The sequence below is a fragment of the Lineus longissimus genome, chromosome 17, assembly GCF_910592395.1.
Source record: "Lineus longissimus chromosome 17, tnLinLong1.2, whole genome shotgun sequence".
Classification (NCBI taxonomy): domain Eukaryota; kingdom Metazoa; phylum Nemertea; class Pilidiophora; order Heteronemertea; family Lineidae; genus Lineus; species Lineus longissimus.
Window position 1 is genome coordinate 296,410 of NC_088324.1, and position 24,282 is coordinate 320,691.

Below are 24,282 nucleotides of genomic sequence, written 5' to 3' on the forward strand. Positions count from 1 at the left end.
TCACAAAATGCTTTCGAAACATTCAAAGTGAAGACTTGAAAGGGAGGGTATGTTTGATCTCCCCACAGAATTAGTGTTTCAGAAGCCTGCAGTGAGTTTTCTGATGATTGTTTGGAAGAAGAATGTTGTGGAATCAGAAACAGCTTTGAGAGCTGCCAGAATATCAGCGGCCGCCCGGATGCCACCAAAATAATTCTGGATGCCGTCATTGGACGTCCTGCATGCTTGTTGATAATCTATAGACCTGCCCATACAAAGAACTATACACCTAATTAAATAAAACATGAAAACTTTATGTCCTCTGACCTTTTTAAAGTAATTTCAAACTGTGAACTTTATCTTGCCTGACATTTATCACTCTCAAGTATTATGTTTGGTGATACTTTGTACTTAACCATTGGAAATCCCAGTGCAATGCATTGCATCCTATTTTGTTTTCAGCGAAGACATCAGTCGCAAGGCTTATGAAGTATTTCACCATGTCCATGTTACCCGTTAATGAACAGTTTGCCAAGGGATTACTGCCAGCCTTTGCTTTACAGTTGACATCAGCTCCTTGACTGACTAGGTACTCAACAACTTTCTGTTCACTTGACATTGCCGCACAATGCAGCACCATCCGCCCCTCGTCATTCTTGGCGGTGATATCTGCCCCCTGGTGGACAAGAGACTGAACTTGATCCAAGTTGCCGTCTTTGGCCGCTTTGTGTAAAGGATACTTTTCAGGTTTCTCACCAGGTGGCATTTCACCACTACTCTTTTGTGAAGTTATCGCCGCGGCCATTTTGATAAAATGGAAGTTAAATATATTTATCGTTGATATGATACAGAATTGTTTAATCCTGAAAGTGAAACTATTTGACTTGTCTGAAGAAGAAGTAGTTGTTTCGTGATTGTTTACCTTTGTCTGTGCACTGAATCTTACTTTGTATAATTTTCTGCGTTCCAAGCAAATGGTTAATGTCTTACAGATTTTGATGTTCTTTTATGCAATCCTTTCTGTTATAGTGGGTTAGGGTATTGTATTGGCTTGCATTAGGATGATAACTAAGAGGTCAATTTGTTAGTTCAACTCTAAACTAGAACTTTTTGAGAAAATGAAAATAATCACTGATTGATATGTTCCTTGGTGCAATGGAGAGAGGCTTTGGAGATCTTTCAAATCGTGTAGTTTTTTTTTCAGTTGGCTTTGAAAAAAATGGCTATTTATGACGTTGTCTGATATAAGACTACTTTAAGATTCCTTTTGCAAGTTTCTATTCCAACTGGTTGTAAGAATGCACACATTGATCATGTCAATCTTATAGCAATGTATTATGATCAATACTGGAAAGACAAATTTGCAAATGTTTTTTTCTTCTGACTAAAGAAATTTGTAGGAAAAATACTGGTCAGTTAAAATGAAATGAACCTGTGAATGTCAATGCCTTTTAAGGCCAAAATAAGTAGAAATATAATTGCTTTACCTGTTTTTGGCGTAGACTTGAAGACTGTTAAACCTCAGGTTGATAGTGATTAAAAAAATCACAACCAAAAGTCCATCACTCGTGTGTTTAAAATGTTCTTGTGAGTTTTGTTACCCACATTCAAGTTGTCTAGCGGCTCCACAATCCTCCTCACTACTTGCGCTGGTCCAAAATATCACCGTCAGTTTGGATAAAATCAAGTCTGCAGCTATTTGAATTGAAACTGAGTGAATTAATCCAAAATCAGGTTTTGAATAATCACATGTGAATGTACAGTACCTTAATCCAAAACAAATTTCCGTCCTGTTCTATTCAAAACACTGTGTCAATTGTATAATCCAAACTTAGAAATATTGTGCCTCGAACTGGTTTCGTGAGCCAATATTCTCTGCTGGATGCTGGTTCTGGCTTGGAGCTGGTTTGGTGAGCCAAACTGTGCTGCTGGATGCTGATCCTGGCCTGGAGCTGGTTTGGTGAGCCAAACTGTGTTGCTGGATGCTGGTCCTGGCCTGGAGCTGGTTTGGTGAGCCAAACTGTGTTGCTGGATGCTGATCCTGGCCTGGAGCTGGTTTGGTGAGCCAAACTGTGTTGCTGGATGCCGATCCTGGCCTGGAGCTGGTTTGATGAGCCAAACTGTGTTGCTGGATGCTGATCCTGGCCTGGATCTGGTTTGGAGAGCCAAACTGTGTTGCTGGATGCCGATCCTGGCCTGGAGCTGGTTTGGTGAGCCAAACTGTGTTGCTGGATGCTGATCCTGGCCTGGAGCTGGTTTGGTGAGCCAAACTGTGTTGCTGGATGCCGATCCTGGCCTGGAGCTGGTTTGGTGAGCCAAACTGTGTTGCTGGATGCTGATCCTGGCCTGGAGCTGGTTTGATGAGCCAAACTGTGTTGCTGGATGCTGATCCTGGCCTGGATCTGGTTTGGAGAGCCAAACTGTGTTGCTGGATGCTGATCCTGGCCTGGAGCTGGTTTGGAGAGCCAAACTGTGTTGCTGGATGCTGATCCTGGCCTGGATCTGGTTTGGTGAGCCAAACTGTGTTGCTGGATGCTGATCCTGGCCTGGAGCTGGTTTGGTGAGCCAAACTGTGTTGCTGGATGCTGATCCTGGCCTGGAGCTGGTTTGGAGAGCCAAACTGTGTTGCTGGATGCCGATCCTGGCCTGGAGCTGGTTTGGTGAGCCAAACTGTGTTGCTGGATGCTGATCCTGGCCTGGAGCTGGTTTGGTGAGCCAAACTGTGTTGCTGGATGCTGGTCCTGGCCTGGAGCTGGTTTGGTGAGCAAACTGTGTTGCTGGATGCTGATCCTGGCCTGGAGAAACAAATACATGTAACTTCACATATTTTTCGAAAAACAAACCATGAAATAACAGATTTGTCATGGACAAAAACACTTAAAATGTTCAAAACTTATAGATAACATTAAAAAAAAATCAGTCAACAAGATTTTGAAAAGGTCACATTGGCAAAGAATTCTGTACCAACCGATTGGTTCACTTTATAAGTACCAGTATCATCTCATTGACATTTCAAATTTTAATAAGGCTGAGTTTTGAGTTTCACTTTATATCAACTTTCTACATGATCTAGATTTAAAGGGACAATATAGGCAGCAGCTAGGCAGGCAAGATAAAGTTACACGAAGTCGCCAATAGGGGTCTTTAACATCTCACAGTATGTCAAAATGATTCATGCTTGTATGAGGAATAGTGCTGAATCAGACATGACCCGGGGCCCTTACTCTGTATATTAGTCAGCTGAGGATGGCCAAATAAGCCCCTCTGCTCCTGCCTATAGTCCCCCTTTAAGGCCATGGTTCGTTCATATTATTGTTCTAGTATGTCCCAATTGAAAAATCTCAAATTCAATATCTAGTTTCTAATTTCTATGGAACAAACAAATCTTGCCTTTCATCTCTGTTAGATGAGTTTGGTGTGGTTTTTTGTCATTTCTTTGCAATGCTATATTTTTGTGTCAGACTTTCTCTCTGACAAACTTCCAGCAATCTTAGACTGCTTTGTTAATTACTACAAAATCGACCCAAAAACCAGGACGTCATGACTATCAGATAAGGGATGTTCCCAACCAATTGTTTTTGGAAAATAATCATGTTGTTGAAGGCATCCAAGGACCATGTGCTCATTTGGGGCTGGACATGAATAAAGAAACTGTCTTTGATCAGTGAAACTTGGGTGTATCATGAGAAAGATTTCAAGTGAGAAAGAGTAAAAAGTGTGGGAATGGGGGATACCCCCCCCCCCCCAAAAAAAAACACCTGTGGCCATGTCTTCAAAACGACTTTATTGCCACCAAAGCTTTTTATTGGGCCGTTCAAAATTCCCACTTTTGTGAATGAATCCTGGTGCAGGAATTGCTTTTCAAACTGGCAGATAATTCTGTGATGTCATTTTGATTTCACCCTGTCAACAGGGCAGTGAAGGTCGCATTGTTTTGCTGAGATTTCGGGGGCTGAAGCCTTGCAAATAACACATTTTCATTCACGTTTTTCGAAGCCATTTTAGGAAAAGATGTCGATTGTAGAAAGTGTACTTTTTAGTTTGTTAATTCAATAACAAGTAACATGTTGATTGGGGAAATCCCTGATTTGCTAAGCACAAAGGAAGTATCGATATCTACAGCATCACGTCGTAATGCCAAGGTGTCAAACCTTGGTTCCAGGCTGTGCCTCACTAGTGCATCGGCCCACATGGAGAGGATCAACGCATGGAGGGCTAACTCGGCTCAAATCGCTGTCAACATCGGAATATCATGATGATTCAGTCAGATTTTGAATTTTTTCTTTTTAGTGCAATTTTTTGACAGGGGTTTGGGTTAGTTGTTGATGGAAATTACTTATGTAGAATAGGTGGTGAATGGGCTGCCAAAAGCTTGGTAATATTGCCCATAATTTTACCAATGGTCCTTTAATAATCCCATTGGTCCTTTTAGTCATAGATCATGGGCTGAAATGGCAGCGGACCGAACTTGTCTTGGTGGCGGGAAGGAACACACACCAGTTCACCTGATTGAGCTTGGCATTATTTTGAGTAATCTTCTATAAGGTATTGGTATATTCCCTCCACTGTTTCTACTTGCTGAGATAAACAGTATGCCTGATATTAGGTCTGACCTTCTCAAAAACTTATTGCTGGAATTATTTTTAAAGTTCTCAAGTGTTATGTCTCGTGAAAGATCAGACGATTTATTGAGTGGATTCTTTCTATTTCGAACTCAGTTGAAGTGGCGATATCCTGCTAGTCAACATTCTATTTAACCCGTTTTCTACTCTGACTGCCCTGTGACATTGGGTTTTTTTTAATCAAAACATCAGTCTGAAAATTAGCCTACTTCCTCCAAAAATACCCTTCATCATGTTCATAATGATATTTGATGAATAAAGTAGTTAGAAGAATACAGTAGAACCTCCCCTTGCGGACACCTCTACCATGCGGATGCCTCTGTATTACAGACAAGTCTGTTCAGTACCGATCTACTTGGATTGCAGAGACGGCGATGGTGACTTTTTGGTCCAATTACCTTGCAATTACAGACAGTGAACAAAAGCAATGGCTTCCCGTGTGCACTTAGGGAGTTGATTAGGCCCGGGTCTTTCAAACAACTCTGATTAGGCCTAACAAGTGAGAAGTTTCCATAATTGATGAATTAGACATTGTGTTCAGTTAATAAAGGTGGAGTGAATTCAATGTTTGTTGCTTCTCTAGTTACATCCTGAGGAAATCAGGGGTTAATGTTTGCTTCTCTGACCGTGCCCACAAACCCAAGAGACATTCGCCCGCATTTGGTGAAGTAGCCAGCGCAGAAGTAAGTGCACCCAATCAGAGCGTCGCTTACATTTGAGTCTGGGAATGTCACACACTTAGAAGCTACGATATCCAAACTCACATGTTCCCTGTTTGTTTGATCTGATGAATAGAGAGTACTGTCTCCTTCATGGTGCACACTGTAACCTCGATCTGAGATTTCTTATTGTGATTTCCATTCATACAAATCATTAGAAGTACAGTACTAGGATCGAGGTTGACAGATATATTCGTCAGGATGCCCTAATTAGAATGACCTAAGTACTAACACTACAATGTAATAGCAATGTTGGTAATTATAAATTGCCTCCAGTAGAATAGTCATAAGGTATAAGGTATCATAATGAAATACTCTCGAATGTGCCTCTCAATGATGTTGAAATAATCAATAATTAAGACTGATTTCTTTTCATCAAAGTGCATATAAAGGACCCAAGACCCCCCAAGAAACATACATATGAATCAACTATTGGACAATAATGGCATAACCTCCCTACTTATGACACCTCTCTATCAGTGTTAATAGTTAATCAACTATTGGATAATAAAGCGGATCCGAAGGCGAAAGGCATAAGCATTGAACAAATTATTATTACCCACTCACTGTTCATCCCGATTGAGTTGAATGTTGGATGGCATCCAACGACAATGCGCATGATATCTACAGGGGGCTTGGCTTACATATCTAGAAACAGTCTTAGATCGGAGAGTTTAGAGTATTGACCAAAAGCACAAAAAGTGCTGTATCACGGTAACTTGGGACTCGATTATCACCAAGTTTTTATTACAGGTAGATGTAATAACATTAAATCATCTTCAAAAATCATTATTCCCCATCAACCTGATCAATGAAATGAATGTAAAGTGAAACTCAAACTTCAGCCTGATCAAATATGAAAATGTTATTGTGTCAGTGATAATATGTACAGTCCTTCAAAAAAGTAAATGGACACACAAAAATCAAATTTTCTTGAAAACGGCTGGTGATAAATCGATTCGGTTTGCTGCATTTGATAGGACATTTAGTTGTGCATCATGGTATCTACCACATAAAAATTAGCCATTTTATCGAATACCGACTTTTATTGATTTACAAAAGGCCCCAAAATCAACTTTTTCGTTTCCGATTTTTTTCGTACTTTTTCTTGATAGGATGAATCACCATGATGAAAAACCCACGTCCCCATCAAGGTGATGAAAATATCTTGTGTTAATTGGTGGGAAAACAGCATTTTATGTCAAAATTTTGCACCTTGTTTATTGACATTGTCCAGCTGCCAAATCCAGGCCTGGGAGAGCTATTCATAGGCATATTAAACAAGGCCATTGAAATGGTGACATGATTCCGGTTGTCTGGGCCAGGTGAATAATATCAAGGGGGCATCTCCGCAGTAGAAGACCGGGTAACAAAACCCTTTTGCACAAATGGGTTAATAAGTTGCAGATTCAAGTGAAAACTGTGGAATTTCTTAGATATTCACTCATAACTCAACAGAAGCTTCCAGTCAATATAAAATTTGCCCCCAAAAAATGCGTGATAAAAAAGTTGATTTTGGGACCTTTCATAAATCGAAAAAATTGACTTATAGGTAAAATAGCAAATTTCCAAGTGGTAGATATCATGATGCACAACTAAATGCCCTATCAAATGCAGCAGACCGCATCGATTTATCACCAGCCGTTTTCAAGAAAATTTGATTTTTGTGTGTCCATTTACTTTTTTGAAGGACTGTACATGTGTACTGAGACATGCCTGAGTTTGTGTGATCTGATGTTTTCAAACTCATCTTGGCTGGCTTGTTCTAAAATAGGCATCTATCTGGCCAGAGACTATTAACACGACAAAGCCTAGATCCACCCAAGCGGCCTTTGATCGCCAATTGAGACGTGTCTCACTTTCTCTTCACTCATGTTGGACCCATTTTATGTGGGACATTTCCTGATCATTATTAATTTTTCTTCTTGTTAGCGTTTGCTCTGCACTTACGTCAATCGTAAAATCCTTCATCAAAATGTCACGAAAAAATCTATCTTTTCAAATCATGAAGTTATTAATCTTAAAATAGAGTGAAATCATGCTCTGGTCACTTCTCTGACTTAAAGAAAGTTCAACAAAAGTTGTGTCTGCTTTCTTGATAATCGCAAAATATCAAACATCTGAGATTTTCAATTTTCGAAGATTTTTGTGAGATTTTCTTATTCCCTCAAAATCATAAATGACATTAGGATAATTTAAAGTGATACTATGATGTGATTTACAACTTTGCGGATATACGTCCGTTTTTAATTGTTGATCACAAATGTAAAGCTCAAATTTTCCATTTTTGATTAGATTTATTATAAAATCGCTGAATGTAAACTACCGCGACCGCAAAAATTTTCATGTTGTGACGTCATCAACGAAAACAGCATCGAAGCGAGCGGTCCGGGCGGGATTAAACCATCAATTTCTAGAAAATGTGCATTTCGATTCGAAAACCTTACTGATTTATGAGAAAGTGCCGTAGTCATTTGTCAAAAACAGCTTAAACATTATATGGTGAAATTTGACACGAGTTACCCTTTAAGGTTCAGAAGACGTCGGGTTGGCTGTGGAAGTGGGAAATGTTCAATGTTAAGATTTGCGAAATTCACAAAATGCTTTCGAAACATTCAAAGTGAAGACTTGAAGGGAGGGTATGTTTGTTCTCCCCACAGAATTAGTGTTTCAGAAGCCTGCAGCGGGTTTTCTGATGATTTTTTGGAAGAAGAATGTTGTGGCATCAGAAACAGCTTTGAGAGCTGCCAGAATATCAGCGGCCGCCTGGATGCCACCCAACTAATTCTGGATGCCGTCATTGGACGTCCTGCATGCTTGTAGATAATCTATAGACCTGCCCATACAAAGAACTATACACCTAAGTAAATAAAACATGAAAACTTTATGTCCTCTTACCTTTTTAAAGTAATTTCAAACTGTGAGCTTCATCTTGCCTGACATTTATCACTCTCAAATATTATGTTTGGTGATACTTTGTACTTAACGATTGGAAATCCCAGCATTTCTCTTTGATAATATTTCAAGTGGTGATATCCTAAGTGAAATATGTGTCGTGACAGGATGTCTGTCAGGGCATGTCAAGAACTCTAAGAGCCAGAATCATGACATTTCACTGTGGATACTTCTGATAAGACTTCATGGCATTATTAAAGGTTAAACACGAAATTAACTGCATTTAGGGACTTATTGCTGCTATCTACATGCAACCCCCAATAGATTGATTGGAGTACGCTATTTTGCACAATGCATTGAGACCAGTGACAGCAGGTCCTGTTCCAAATAAGGCCCTCACATATTAGGCATATCACCTACCCACTCCCGTACCTAATGCCACTGTCGGACCAAAGCCAGGCGCATGGAGAGATGCAGAACGCAATTCAAACTGACAACATCAGTCAGTAAAGAATAAAACAAAGAGCAAGCGCTGGCCACTGTACATATTTTGTCCATCCTGGCATAACTGTTTATTGATACCCTGACTACATGTTCCGGTAGGCCACTCTGCAGAATTTGGCTTATCACTCAGGTCAGTGTTTCTCGAATAGAACTAAAATAGAACAGGCTAATCATTAATCTCCCTTGGTTTTGTAGGTCTTGGGTCTTGGGTCTTGGGTCTCCATCAACAAGACCTACAAAACCAAGACCCCCACCTACAAAACCAAGATCTACAAAACCAAGACCCATCAACAAACCTACTCCAAACTAGTACCTTGTACCATAGTACCTGCCCAAGAAGTAATTACATTGTTCTTTTTTTTCATTCACCCTAACCCTTTAGAAAGCTAGGCTATATTATCACGAATACCCTCGAGAGGACTATTTAAGGTATTTTAGCTTTTGTATTATATCCTTACCCCGAGATCCTTATTTTCTTGGAAAAGCTTAACCAGTGTTAAATGTTCTGAACAGAATCTGAGTACAAAGCATCAAAGAGCTTGTTTATATAGGAGCTTCTGTTTTATTGATAAATTGCAACTTCCTGCTGAAAAAAGGAGAGATGTAGATGGGGTCTTGGTTTTGTAGATGGGGGTCTTGGTTTTGTAGGTCTTGGTTTTGTAGATGGGAGTCTTGGTTTTGTAGGTCTTGGGTCTTGGGTCTTGGGTCTTGGTTTTGTAGACACCCGTGCTGGAAGCTAATACTGATGTGGCAGGGAGAATATGCGTGAAGTTTGTGTATGCTTTTGAGAATGAGCGGAGCTCTCCAGTCGACGTGCTCTCTGAAAAGTTGTTATTTATTCTAAAACCACCAAGATATTCGACGTATGACACCCTCAGTGACACTCTTACGTATGATCCAGACCTACGAAGTCAAAGGTTGCAAGAATTCGACGCATTTCCAAGGCCCAATTTTGAAACAAAAATTACCTCCTAAATAGCGGCCACAACGCGCATTATAGTATAGATGTACTTGGTCACAGAGGTCATTTTCATTCAAAGGTGCCATGAGTTGAAAAGAAATTGGCACAGGGATCAGGCTGTTTGTGTTCATACATATGTGGCCCATCACGTCAATACCAGGCGCATATCGCTCTGAGTTTGGCAGGTTGAGACGGAGTTCATTTCACTGTTGTCTACCTGTCGTAAAATCTGAGCACATCAATTTCTTCCTGGTGTCATTTAGGCTCATCTTCTGTGAGACCTGCACCAGGTTTTGCTGTGATGGGTCACATACAGTAGAACTTCCCATAGCGGACACCTCTCCATTAAGGACACCCTCTATATCAAAGTCACTAGTTTTGGTCCCAAATTGGGTGTTTCCATTCAATTTGAGCTCTCTAATCAGGACACCTCTTTATTAGGGACAGCACTTGTCAGTCCCTAGGTTGTCCTTAATAGAGAGGTTATACTGCATATCCTATTGACTACCAACCAACACAAGTTCTGAATTGTTTTTCCAGTTCTGATATAACATCACGTCGCTCCCCGATCATCAGATACCTCCAGCAGAGAGGTAACACCACCATCTATGAATACCTTCTATATCAACTAACACAAGCCTTTAACATTGTTTTTCCAGTTCTGATATAACATCAAGTCGCTCCCTGATCATCAGATACCTCCAGCAGAGAGGTAACACCACCATCTTTGAATACCGCATGAGTGAGAAGCCGACCGTGATCCACCTGGCTGAGTATGCGGTCAGTTTGGAGGAGAAGAGAGATGACACGGAGGAGGCTGGAGAGTTAAGGGTTAAAGTGGTGTTGAGCAACACATCATCAATATCGTTATTCTGGATGGCAATTTAGGATAGAAGTGTGAAATATAGGGAAATGAAATAATACAGGACTCAGGATAGGTTGTTTTCTTTAAGACCAAAAGAGTGCACCTCTAGCTAACTTACTCAACTTTAAAGAGGACTTTAGGCTAGGTTGGAGCTTGGGGGTGAAACTGGTGGTCTTCCTGTTGGGTAATGACCAATTAGCGGACTGGGTCATGATTGATTCCTCGTACAAGCACAACAGTTTTGATGTAGTGAGAGATAGGAGAGACCCCTATAGGCAACTTTGTGTAACTGTCAAAGAAAAGAAAGATTCTTAATTTTTAATTCTGTACACATTGTATAATAATAAATATTTTAACGTATAAGGATGGTCGTTGTCTCAATTATGTATTTGCTCTTCATATTAAAATGAAACAGAATGTATAATTTACATGACCTGTAGGCCTATCTAAACAGTGAGGTCCCAGTGTAATGTGAGTCTTCTCCTATGGAGCCCCGCCCATAGGAAGCCTCATCGGTTTGGCCGCCGCACATGCGCACCTGCGAGTTAGATAAGAGTACGAGGTGACGACGACCACACCAATATGAGGACGATTCTGTATTACAATCTACATGGAACCTACATATCCTAGGAGTTCATGAATAAAGCTAACAGCAGGATTTCATTCTTAACGACCTAATTTTTCAAAGACGAAGTCCCCCGCCCTTTAAAAATAACAAGAACTAATAAAGATAAAGAATACGTCATTTATCTTGCACTAGCTACCAATTTCTGACCATAGGGGGCTTTTACAAGATAAATCGGCTCCTATTCAGAAGCTATCGCTCCTATTGGCTGTGAGTCGCTTGATTTCTGTCATATAATGCCTCGAAAGGTTTAACTTGTGCCTAATAAATTCATGTTTTAAGAAAATGGTATCTCAATGAGGTCGTTAACCCCCTATAAGACATGCAGGCACCCATTATCGCGCTGTAGCACATCTTGACAGACAAGACCTCGAGACCCCCCTCCCCCCCCCCCCCCGATCCGCGCCTGATGAAACAAGCTCGATCAAATGCAATAGCATACCGTACTTATGAGTTTGAAAGGCAGTCAGTTGGTGTGTTAACTGCGAAGAATATCACAGGAACACTTAAGATTTCGGAAATCAGGTCAAAACTGCTGCAGCAGAAAGTCATTCCCTAGTGTCTGTGCTTGATTATTCAACATATATTTATTGCAATGATAGTCATTCAATGGAGCCGGTGGAGAAGTTTGAGGATAGAATGTCTGGAAACTAATCATTCAATTATCAGACGGTCGTCGCCTCTTTGAACAATATACCATATCCCGTAAGAATACAATAGGGCCGGACGCGTTTTACAGAGGACATTTTCTATTTCTACGCCGGGGATGAACTGCGCAGTTAGAAATTTCAGTCGCAAGCCAGACTGCGTTGTGATTGGTTGGTGTGCGGTGTGATTAACGGCTATCATTTGACAAGCATTTCAAAATATGGGCCTATCGATGGTCTATAGCACGACCACGCTCGATGATTGGCGAGTGGTCCTTTACCGCGAAGATCATAGCCCTGATAGATGTCAATTACTTCAGCAAAGCCATGATTATTCATACAAAGTTTGAGAGCTGACACTGTCAGTGTCAAGTGTGTTGATGGGTGTAACAAGCCCCATACTGAACTTCCAGGACCGCCTCCCCCACACATTGAGGGTAAAGATGATCAAGCCCGGCTTGGCATGCCAAGGACCAAGCAAGTCCATTATTTGTTTTCGAAGAACCAAAGTTTATGGGTTAGTGCAGGGAGTTGTAATAAGAATGTCATATCATCATGCGGATGAGTTACATGTTTACCAGGCGCAACAGTCGGCTTGGCACCAGCAGTGTCACGTCGGAGTGACAGTATTATTTATCATTATCATGATATCAAATTACAAAAGGTTGAAAATGGCAGGTTGTCTTTAATTCATTAAGCCGCAAGCCTGAGAAATCTTGGTTATAACCAATGAAGTTGTCATTGCTGCCATATCGCCTGGTTGCTGCCACATTGCTGCCATATCGCCTGGTTGCTGCCACATTGCTGCCATATCGCCTGGTTGCTGCCATATCGCCTGGTTGCTGCCACATTGCTGCCATATCGCCTGGTTGCTGCCACATTGCTGCCATATCGCCTGGTTGCTGCCACATTGCTGCCATATCGTCTGGTTGCTGCCATATCGCCTGGTTGCTGCCACATTGCTGCCATATCGCCTGGTTGCTGCCACATTGCTGCCATATCGCCTGGTTGCTGCCACATTGCTGCCATATCGCCTGGTTGCTGCCACATTGCTGCCATATCGCCTGGTTGCTGCCACATTGCTGCCATATCGTCTGGTTGCTGCCATATCGCCTGGTTGCTGCCACATTGCTGCCATATCGCCTGGTTGCTGCCACATTGCTGCCATATCGCCTGGTTGCTGCCACATTGCTGCCATATCGCCTGGTTGCTGCCACATTGCTGCCATATCGCCTGGTTGCTGCCACATTGCTGCCATATCGCCTGGTTGCTGCCACATTGCTGCCATATCGCTGCCATATCGCCTGGTTGCTGCCACATTGCTGCCATATCGCCTGGTAGAAGCAGGGTGGTTAAAAAGGGACAACTTGGGGAGTGGATTTACCTTGTCAGGAGGATGATACCCCTGTGTTGCCATGTGGCACAACTTGTTGCATCACACTGATGCTGTCTTTTATAATGCGTTTTGCCAGTGTTGCCGAGGCAGTTTTGGAGCTGGCTTGTCATATTCAGGCACGGCTATGGTTATACCTCGTTCCCGTCATTGTTAATTGTAGTTCACTGATTTTTATCTCACATGGGTGAGCTTCTGTCATCACGTCTTGTCCGTCGTCTGTCGGTCCGTCGTCTGTCAGCAATAGGGACATTTTTGCTCACTATTGAGTCCAGAAAGTTAAAACTTGGTGTGAGGATGTCTTATGACAACATGACTTGACACAAAAAAAATCATCACCATTTGACCTTCTTTCTGGGCCTACTTTTCAGGTGTAAGTAGGTCAGGTCGTAAAACTCAATGTCAGTTATATCAAGAAACCTTCACAGTGTGATCCTCAAAGATGGACATAGAGCGTATAACATTTTGACTTTCACCTAATTGCCAAGGTGAGAAAGGTCAAACTCTGAAATTCCACTGAAATCGACACATTTAACTACTATTTGTCTGAGATTCTTCAACTTTTATATGGAGACACATATTGGGCATCTGTACAAGTTGACTCAATTTAGGTCAATTGTGACCTAGTTTATCAAGTTCAAAGAGGTCAAACTCTAAAAGTGTCATTGACAGTGCCACATTTGTCATATCAAACAGTCAATTTAACCTCCATATGTCATTTCATCTGCAACTGAATTATTCCCAGGTGAGCACAATATCCCCAGGACGTTTCATTTCCTTTTTTGCTTTTTGGAGAAGTCACAGACGGCGCTGCTGGAAGCAATTTTTTGTATAAAAATCAAACATATGTCGTATTCATGTTCATGATGTCTTCATGTCAGATGAGACTGCATGGATTTTCAGATTTAAAACAAGCACAATTTTTTCAAAACAATTTATTTTCATGAGGCAATACATCTCAAGTAGATCAGTTGCCCTCAAAATCATTCACATTGGACATTACAACTTTTGACAAGGAAAACAAAACTTGGCAGAAAACAATGCTTGTCGACTGATTGCTGATTGATTAACACAGTGGCACAGTTGACATAAGTCGTAGTTCCACCTATCATAAAACCTAGTGTTTTTTCAAAACCCGTGTCTTCGCCGTGTGTCAAAAAACCCGGGGCGCACTTACACCTATCAGTTGTGTTAGATAATGGTTAATAGCCCCGGTGACAGGTGCGCTGTAGGTAGGGAGCTCTCCTGTGTTTCTTTCCCGTTGGAGGGGGCGCAATACCGAGGCAACTAAACCGCGCCATCTGTCGCCGGATCTTAGAACTTGCAATTGCCGTGTCTATTCAGATTCCACCTATAAAAAAACCCGTGTTAAACACGGGTCTAAATTAGCCCCCGATTAGCCCCATCGAGCTCGATGGGGCTAATAGACACGGGGATTTGACACACGGGTCTATTTAGACACGGCAATTCATAGGTGTAAGCGCAAAAGACACGGGGATTTGATAGGTGGAAGTACGACTACAGAAGTGTTAAGTTACAGGAGTGAGTGATGAGTGGTCAAATTAAACCTCCCTGCAATGTGACTCACTTTTTTATTGGTGTCATGGTATGCGTGATTTTGCCAGGCAGTGACATCAACCTGCATGCCTGCGTGCTTAACAAACAAGGTGACTAGAAATAAGTTGTTCACGCTAATTTTGGTGTGCGACATGAAAATTGGCATGGAAGAAGTTACTTGCCTTGAATCGGCATGGGAACATCTTCAAATAAAGCAGCTATCTCCATGGCAACCTTAGCAAGTCCAACACTACTCAGATTTGTTATTATACCAACAACCACACCACTAGGGGGCACTGTTTGACTGCCTTCACCCTCACGTGGAAGGATAACCAAGGCACTGGACGCGCCAACAGCTTCACCTGTATGTGAGATATAGAAACGCTGCTCCTGACAACAACCATTCGTCTTCTTCTCAGGAACAACAGCCCAGCCTAAAGCAAAGTGACCATTCTTATCCCATGAGCACTTGGCCTTCTCATTCACGTCCCAAGTCTTTACTATAGTCTGCCGACTTAAATATCCTGGAAGGCCTTTTGCTTTGATTATGTCTTTTTCATGATTTACAACCAACTCCTCTGATTTATTAGACATATGAATTCCGGTAGACAGCTCAGAAGAAAAGTTGTTTGGATGCCATTGGTAACTGTATAAAATAACATTGCCAAACTTTAACAAGTCTCCAACAGTTGAAAGTAATCCACCTCCAGCCCACTTGTAAGAGTTGTCCACGTATGGTGTATTCATTATTTTACCTTTATTGTTCCTTTCATAAAACCTGAAAAAAGACAATCAGTTCATTATTGAAAAAGTTTAATGTAGGCTTTATTCGGGAGCTTTTGGAGATAAAAGTGAAAGGAGACAATCTTGGTAATGATTGCGTGCAGCACTTGCATACATATCATGTATACCATGATGACAGTCTAGAGCTTCTACACGGTAAGTGCTTGAATACTGGGTCATGTGGGCAAAGGAATTGAATTCTGAGCCTCAATCAGGGGCCAGTAAGGGTTTAAAACAATGTAGAGGGTATAACTAGAAGAGGGAGCATAAAGAAATTTATAGAGGAACTTCTGTGAATTCATTCTCCTTCAACTTTAACCCTTCATGGACATTATTTACCACCATCCTGAGCCTTGATTCAGAGGGCTGTGATGTGACCTTATACCAGAAGAATCTACAGTGAAGCCTGGTAAAGATTTTCTTCCGAAAATAGATGTAGACTGGCACCCCCAAAGGGGGAGGGGCAAGGTACGAACGACCCCCTTTTGGAAAGAAGTCATTGAAATTTGGAGAAGAACAACTTGCCTTGATCTTCCATAAATCAGCGGCTCGTTTTCATCTAGATACGTCCTCGTCATGCCAAGCTCTTTGAATAAACTACGCAGCATGTCCGGGAATTCCTTCTTAGTGGCGCCCTCTAACACAGCACTAACAAGCGTCCAAGCATGAGTTGAGTAGAGGAACTCCGTGCCTGGAAATAAAAAGATAGTCCAGCTCATATTCATATGAACACGTCAAGCAAAACGTGTCTCCAATGAAATGGTCCAGGGACCATGTGCTCACCTGTTGTCCAAGGACACAAAGGAGAGAGATGTACCCATGGACAACATCATCTTTGATGTGTGGGTTCAGGGGTACATTTGTAACAAGATCTGTAGCGAATATAAAACGTGCCATTATTGCCGAACGTTGATCCTGACGGTACACTTTGACCTCTGTGACCTTGAAAATACATCAAGTCAAGCATCCATATTATATAACACTTTAAATATTTCAGCCAGCTTTGACCATTATCAGAGGAGTTATCACACTTTTTGTGTTTTCGCATAACGCCCCTGGTAGCCAAATGAGGACTGGTATTAGGCGGCAATTCGGCACATAATTTCCCCTTACCTTAGGATTCATTTGTACTAAGTTTGGGGTCTGTAGCTAAAGCGGTAACACAACGTGCCTCTATTGTCGAATGGTGGTGCAATTTGATCTTTGTGACCTTGAAAAATAGGTCGAATCAAAAATCTGTATGCCTTAAAAATGTCAGCGAGCTGTGACCATTATTATGGGAGACATAACACTTCTTGTGTTTTTGTCAAAAGACCCCTGTTGGCCAAACTGGAAATCATTAGGGGCTACGATTTGGTGTCCAAGTAGCGGTCACCCAGGGGTATGTGTGTACCAAGTTTAACTTCCGTAGCTTAAGGGGTTTAGAAACATGCCCCCATGTCTAAAGCCGGATGACGCGCTTTGACAAAGGGTCACAGGTGAGCCAAAACACACTGCACAGTCTCACTCATATTGATATCAACACCTCCATCATACAATATCTCCCTGCCAAAACACACTGTACAGTCTCACTCATATTGACATCAACACCTCCATCATACAATATCTCCCTGCCAAAACACACTGCACAGTCTCACTCATATTGACATCAACACCTCCATCATACAATATCTCCCTGCCAAAACACACTGTACAGTCTCGCTCATATTGACATCAACACCTCCATCATACAATATCTCCCTGCCAAAACACACTGTACAGTCTCGCTCATATTGATATCAACACCTCCATCATACAATATCTCCCTGCCAAAACACACTGTACAGTCTCACTCATATTGATATCAACACCTCCATCATACAATATCTCCCTGCCAAAACACACTGTACAGTCTCGCTCATATCAACAACACTGAAATTCTGAAACTCTAGGTTCTGCAAAAAGAGGGGACTAAGGTATTTCCATTGAAATACAGGGTGGATTGAGAGGTGACATTCGTTTGGAAGTTCCTATCTCAAACCTGCTTAAACCTAGGCCGTTTTCAAGACAAAAATGGTGTGGAGTCATCTGTTGGTGCAAGGGTGATATGAAGACATCAATGGAAAGGGCCTTGCTCCGTCTTTATCATACATCCAATGAAATATTCATGGCATCATTAATTATCACATAAAAGCTGATTGTTTCAGGATTACCTTTTTATTGACCCACCCTCTATAACTCAAATTGATTATCTTTTCACAAAAACCAAGGTAAACACATTTTGATATACATGTCGATGTTACTTCCTGTTAAAGGGACACATCATCATGCTACCTCAGTTCAAAGCTAGGAGTGAGGAGCAAAGACACATCATCATGCTACCTCAGTTCAAAGCTAGGAGTGAGGAGCAAAGACACATCATCATGCTACCTCAGTTCAAAGCTAGGAGTGAGGAGCAAAGACACATCATCATGCTACCTCAGTTCAAAGCTAGGAGTGAGGAGCAAAGACACATCATCATGCTACCTCAGTTCAAAGCTAGGAGTGAGGAGCAAAGACACATCATCATGCTACCTCAGTTCAAAGCTAGGAGTGAGGAGCAAAGAAACATCATCATGCTACCTCAGTTCAAAGCTAGGAGTGTGGAGCAAAGACACATCATCATGCTACCTCAGTACAAAGCTAGGAGTGAGGAGCAAAGACACATCATCATGCTACCTCAGTTCAAAGCTAGGAGTGAGGAGCAAAGACACATCATCATGCCACCTCAGTTCAAAGCTAGGAGTGAGGAGCAAAGACACATCATCATGCCACCTCAGTTCAAAGCTAGGAGTGTGGAGCAAAGACACATCATCATGCCACCTCAGTTCAAAGCTAGGAGTGAGGAGCAAAGACACATCATCATGCTACCTCAGTTCAAAGCTAGGAGTGAGGAGCAAAGACACATCATCATGCTACCTCAGTTCAAAGCTAGGAGTGAGGAGCAAAGACACATCATCATGCCACCTCAGTTCAAAGCTAGGAGTGAGGAGCAAAGACACATCATCATGCTACCTCAGTACAAAGCTAGGAGTGAGGAGCAAAGACACATCATCATGCTACCTCAGTTCAAAGCTAGGAGTGAGGAGCAAAGACACATCATCATGCTACCTCAGTTCAAAGCTAGGAGTGAGGAGCAAAGACACATCATCATGCTACCTCAGTTCAAAGCTAGGAGTGAGGAGCAAAGACACATCATCATGCCACCTCAGTTCAAAGCTAGGAGTGAGGAGCAAAGAAACATCATCATGCTACCTCAGTTCAAAGCTAGGAGTGAGGAGCAAAGACATTGCACTGCAAAAAACTTGGTATTATTTTTCCTCTCACCTGGCTTATGTATCAACTCATCATCTTTAAAGATCATCAAGGCATCCTTCACACTCGCATATTTCTCCTTCAGATTATACTCCTTTATCTTTAACTCATTCTCGTTCATGACCAACTTCTTGCCTTCTTTCTTCTCTCGTTCCTTTTCTTGCTTCTTCTTCTGAATCTCTTCAGCCGTCTCATAGTGTCTGATCCCGCTCACGTGTGACAATAGATGACGCGTTGTTATGGTAACCTGATACATGATGGAGACAATTTTACAGGGTGTGCCAACATAGTTGATAAACATGCCAAATAATCACTGGAAGGAAACGTAAGGATCGTATCAAAATGATGTGATGAAAACATGGTGGTCAACGTAGACCACCGATCTCGATGGCCCAGTGGTCAACCTCTTGACTACCGGGCCGTTTGATATTAGAGACTTTCAGCAAAGTCTAATCTCCTACCCATATAACGTATCCCTATCAATAGCCTGTCACCTTAAGATGGAATGAATGCCCTTGCCTCGTGAATCAAACAATGCATATATCTGATCAATCGACGGGTGAACCGGATGTTATAGATGGATATCTTTTAAGATGACATCATTACCGTTGGCTCCGTTACTCGTATCTCAAGAGGGCATGACGTGTCATAACAATATCAACTTCCACGATCATTGTTGGTTTCACTAGGATACGAGGAGTTTTTCTCGCCTATCTCGTGACTTACAAGACATTTTAGAATAAAACTTGGGTACGATTTTGTTACAATGACAGTCGTACATCTTCGGTTAAAAGCAACATTATGTTATCGAGAGAAATCTCACCAGAACGATGGTTTATCGCCACTTTTCTTCATGAAAACTATGTTGAAGAGATACGAGAGTGTGCGCACGTGATGTTTACAAATTAGCCTTGATGCCAGCAGATATCCATCTATATTGGCCGATATATGACATGTCATTTTGAATACGGACAAAGCCTTTTTGAGCTGATGTTTTGTGGGTTGTCCCAGATCATTTCTAGCATTATCCTGCAAGTAACTGGTTACCTTTTCCCCCTCAAAGGTTTTCTCTGGAAATTCCTTCACATATTCTTGAACCGGTTTATCAATATCAAGTTGATTGTTCTCCATCAGCTTGGCAACTATCGTCATGGTGATAACTTTGGAGATGCTGGCTATCCTCATGACTGTCTCCGAGTTGCAGTGGACACGATTCTCAACATCAGAATAGCCCGATCCTTCTTTCCAGACATGCTCACCATCAACACACACACCAACCACAATTCCTGGGGCACCAACCTCATCCTGAAAGAATACGATTCATTATTCAAATGTGCGGGATCAAGGGCTCAATATCAATCTCTTAGAACCTAGATGGTCATGACATATATACAGAACTATTTTACCAATAATCTGTCCAAATGATACGACCAGACACTTCTTCCAGCAGGAGATTTTCTACTTCCACACAAGCAAATCAGTCATCAATTGGCACAGTTAAAAACACATCGTGGAGATTCCACTTCCATACCCGGGTGGACATAACACTCAATTCAATCAATCAAGGAGATTCGTATAGGTAAAAAACTTCCTTGTTCCAATTCAATTCACATATTCTCAACTTGTTCACCCTCAACAACAAAGACCCACAGATACCTCTGCATTGGAGAGTGCCCTGTATTAATCATTTGCATGGAATAAGTGTTCACTTCAATCAACATCAAACAGCTCTCAATGTTCTCAATTGTTCAAGTAACGGACATCGCTTGCCACATAATGGTGTTTTTTTAACCATTCATCACAGACACAAACAACACCACGTGACCATCTATCACTTCACCATGTGCTCTTCTAAACTTAGCATATGCTGCCTCCTTGAAAAACTCTTGATCTAGCCACACCCACGCACCCTACCTCCGATCTGAGACACCATGTGACTCAAAACCTTCAGTCTGAGACACCTCACACCCTACCTCCGATCTGAGACACAATGTGACTCAAAACCTTCAGTCTGAGACACCTCACACCCTACCTCCGATTTGAGACACCCTTCAGTCTGAGACACCAAGCACCCTACCTCCGATTTGAGACACCATGTGACTCAAAACCTTCAGTCTGAGACACCAAGCACCCTACCTCCGATCTGAGACACAATGTGACTCAAAACCTTCAGTCTGAGACACCTCACACCCTACCTCCGATTTGAGACACCATGTGACTCAAAACCTTTAGTCTGAGACACCAAGCACCCTACCCCGATCTGAGACACCATGTGACTCAAAACCTTCAGTCTGAGACACCAAGCACCATACCTCCGATTTGAGACACAGTGTGATCCAAGACAACATGCACCCTACCTCGGATGTGAGACCACACCATTGGGCCCAAAACCTCTGATCTGTGGCACCATGGGATCCAAAATCTCCGATCTGAGACACAATGCACCCCACCTCTGCTCTGGTGTGAGACACCATGTGATCCAATACTTCCGATCTGAGACACAATGCACCCCACCTCTGCTCTGGTGTGAGACACCATGTGATCCAATACTTCCGATCTGAGACACCATGCACCCCACCTCTGATCTGAGACATCATGGGATCCAAAACCTCTCATTGGAGGTACAACATGCCGCACCCTACCTCAGATGTGAGCCACCATTAATTGGGCCTAAAACCTCCGATTTGAGACACCATGCACCCTATCTAAATCGAATCCGTTTCAAAGCACTTCACCACCCCATGATAAGAATCGAACCCTTGACTTGCCCAAAGCCCTTCACCGACCGACTGAGGAGTAAATGAGTAATGGAATCCATGACCAATCAAAGCACTATGTATCCCAGGTGCCAAGTGTCTACATGTATATAAGTTTGAAGAATCTTTGACAAGTGTTAATGTACCACCTTCAGCAAAATTTTAGAGTTTGACCTTTCTGACCTTGGAAACTAGGTTAAAATAGGTTAAAATAGTGTGACGTCACAAGGCTAGCCAATCAGCCCATTGTTTGTCAACCAATCATTTTCGCAATAAGCACCTCGCACTTCGTCCCTTTTGGAGACCAGGTATTGGTCTGAGTCGGTCTTACCCCTGACAGCAATATGTGTGGAGTCGACCAATAAAGATTAGATAAAACACAAGTAACATCAAATTTCTCAACAGTGTTATTTCATTGTTCTGTTGTTTGATAATTTGGATGGATGAGGAAATGAATCTTGATGCTCTTTTTTCTTCACAGCAATTTTGACAATCTTAAGAAATGCGAGGTTTTTATACAAAATGGTGCTGTTGATACCAGCGGTTTACACATGTTACACAATCGTGCAACATTGACATTTTCGCTAGGATATTATCTCCTAATGTGTTGCCCATCTGTCTGGAGTTAGCCGTCTTCTAAATCAAGTTTGCTTTGAAACGGTCTCCAAATAGACCGTATGCGAAATAAATTTTGTCCATTTTGAAAAGACCTTTTCACAGGCAACGTAAGTTTACCTCAACATGAAAGTCATGTTTTAAATCAAATCACCACCAAAAGCATTCAAAATATCATGAACATTGGAAGACATGGACAATGATTCAAGTAAATTGCTTGAATAAGTTTGTATATTTTTACTTTTTGCCATGGTAAACAAACGTTGCCTGTGAAAAGGGTCGTTTCAAAATGGCCAAAGTTTGTTTTTGCAGGCCGTCTATTCATCTGGGATTTTAACCAATCATTCATCAATCTATCGGTTTGGCTTCATAGTTCCACCTATCATAAAACCCAGTGTTTTTTCAAGACCAGTGTCTTCGCAGTGTGACTCAAAAAACCCGGGGCGCACTTAAACCTATCAGTGATGTTAGATAATGGTTAATAGCCCCGGCGACAGGTGCGCTGTAAGTAGGGAGCTCTCCTGTGTTTCTTTCCCGTTGGAGGTGAATTTCACATGCGCAATACCGAGGCAACTACACCGCGCCATCTGTCGCCGGATCTTAGAACTTGCAATTGCCGTGTCTACTCAGATTCCACCTATCAAAAACCGTGTTGAACACGGGTCTAAATTAGCCCCCGATTAGCCCCATCGAGCTCGATGGGGCTAATAGACACAGGGATTTGACACACAGGTCCATTAAGACACGGCAATTCATAGGTGTAAGCGCAAAAGACACGGGGATTTGATAGGTGGAAGTACGACTTATGTTTTTCACCAACCGCTAAGGGCAGGCTACAATTAGTTTTGTTAACATGGTAGTGTTTTAAAAGCAATGCATATTATGGTTTAAGCGCATGCACTCTGTGTTTATTATCTATTCCATACGAATAGTGAATTTGGCAGTAATGGCCAATGCCGAGTTAAAGATTCATGCACTTGATTGGGAACAACGTTTACGAGGACATTGCATTACGTCACGTCACAGTAATGTAAGACCGTCAGAGCTGCAATGCATCGTGACGTGACAACGGCCAACACTATGTAAACGTTGTTCCCAATCAAGTACATGAATCTATAGTTAAGATGAAAAAGGAAACCTTCTCTGAATTATTTTTTCTTTTATCGTCTTAAGTTTTGAGACTACCATGGCCTGACTTAGAGTAGACCACATTCAAAAGCCGGTTAGCAGTCAGATACAAGTAGGCAAATACAAGTGCATGCACTGTCATGTCAGAATGATCCACTGTCAAGATTTGCTGTTACCGACTGGCCGACTTTCTAATGTGGTATATTAGTAGAGAACGACAGGGGACTCACCTTCACTCTTTGGATAATGTCTCTACTCTCTTGTATTGCATTTTCAAGTGTTCTTCTCTTCCGTGAGACGTTCACCTGGTCCCCCTGTCCCAACACTGTATCTTTGCGCAGCCAGGCAAAAGCCCCAACACAACCACACAGCACAAGAGGTGCAGAAATGTACACCAGTGAATTCCACTTCCTGGATCGGAACTTTTGACCTCCATTATTTTCACAATAAGCCCTTTTTGGGAAGATTTTGGCACACTGAACTCTTGGAAATAATAGAACCTTTGATGCAGATCGTAATGATATAAAATTCCAGTGCATTTTATTTCATAAAGTATGTTTCGATTCTAAATTTCTTGCTATTTTATCAAATCCAGAATCAGCTGATGTAATAAACGTCACCAGATCGTGTGTTGTTTCAAAGAGTGATGATGTAAACTACGTCATCGTACTTGTGGTTTGACCTGAATTTTTAGCAGTCTCCAAGCGTCGTTAACGGTGACCACAGCCGTCTAGTCTCACTCGATCTACTGTCTCTGCCACAGTTGGTTACCAAGCCGCTTTGAACAATGGGAACAATCGACGGCTATTCGAACCGGTGCATGGGGCCATTGTTTCCGGTCTTATTCGCACCGTCAGAAACACCGTTACGGTGAAAGGTACCGTATCGTGATGGTGCGAA

General features: G+C 41.9%; 2 protein-coding genes across 4 annotated transcripts in view; one reads left to right on the top strand and one right to left on the bottom strand.

Annotated features, from left to right (window-relative positions):
- Positions 1–24,282, top strand: part of LOC135501912 (CDK5 regulatory subunit-associated protein 3-like) — a 59,420-nt gene that overhangs the window by 22,125 nt on the left and 13,013 nt on the right. The window lies entirely within an intron of this gene.
- LOC135501908 (serine beta-lactamase-like protein LACTB, mitochondrial) lies at positions 14,141–23,991 on the bottom strand. Of its 2 annotated transcripts, none has more exons than XM_064794335.1 (5): positions 23,613–23,991; positions 19,931–20,188; positions 18,896–19,130; positions 16,076–16,241; positions 14,141–15,545 (listed from the first exon to the last, which is right to left on the bottom strand). In XM_064794335.1, the coding sequence occupies exons 1-5, from the start codon at positions 23,919–23,921 to the stop codon at positions 14,942–14,944; spliced, it is 1,572 nt and encodes a 523-aa protein (XP_064650405.1). In that variant the 5' UTR covers positions 23,922–23,991; the 3' UTR covers positions 14,141–14,941. The 2 variants fall into 2 exon arrangements, with proteins under 2 accessions (XP_064650405.1, XP_064650406.1); XM_064794336.1 differs by lacking the exon at positions 23,613–23,991 and adding an exon at positions 20,290–20,411 and having other exon boundaries at positions 14,142–15,545.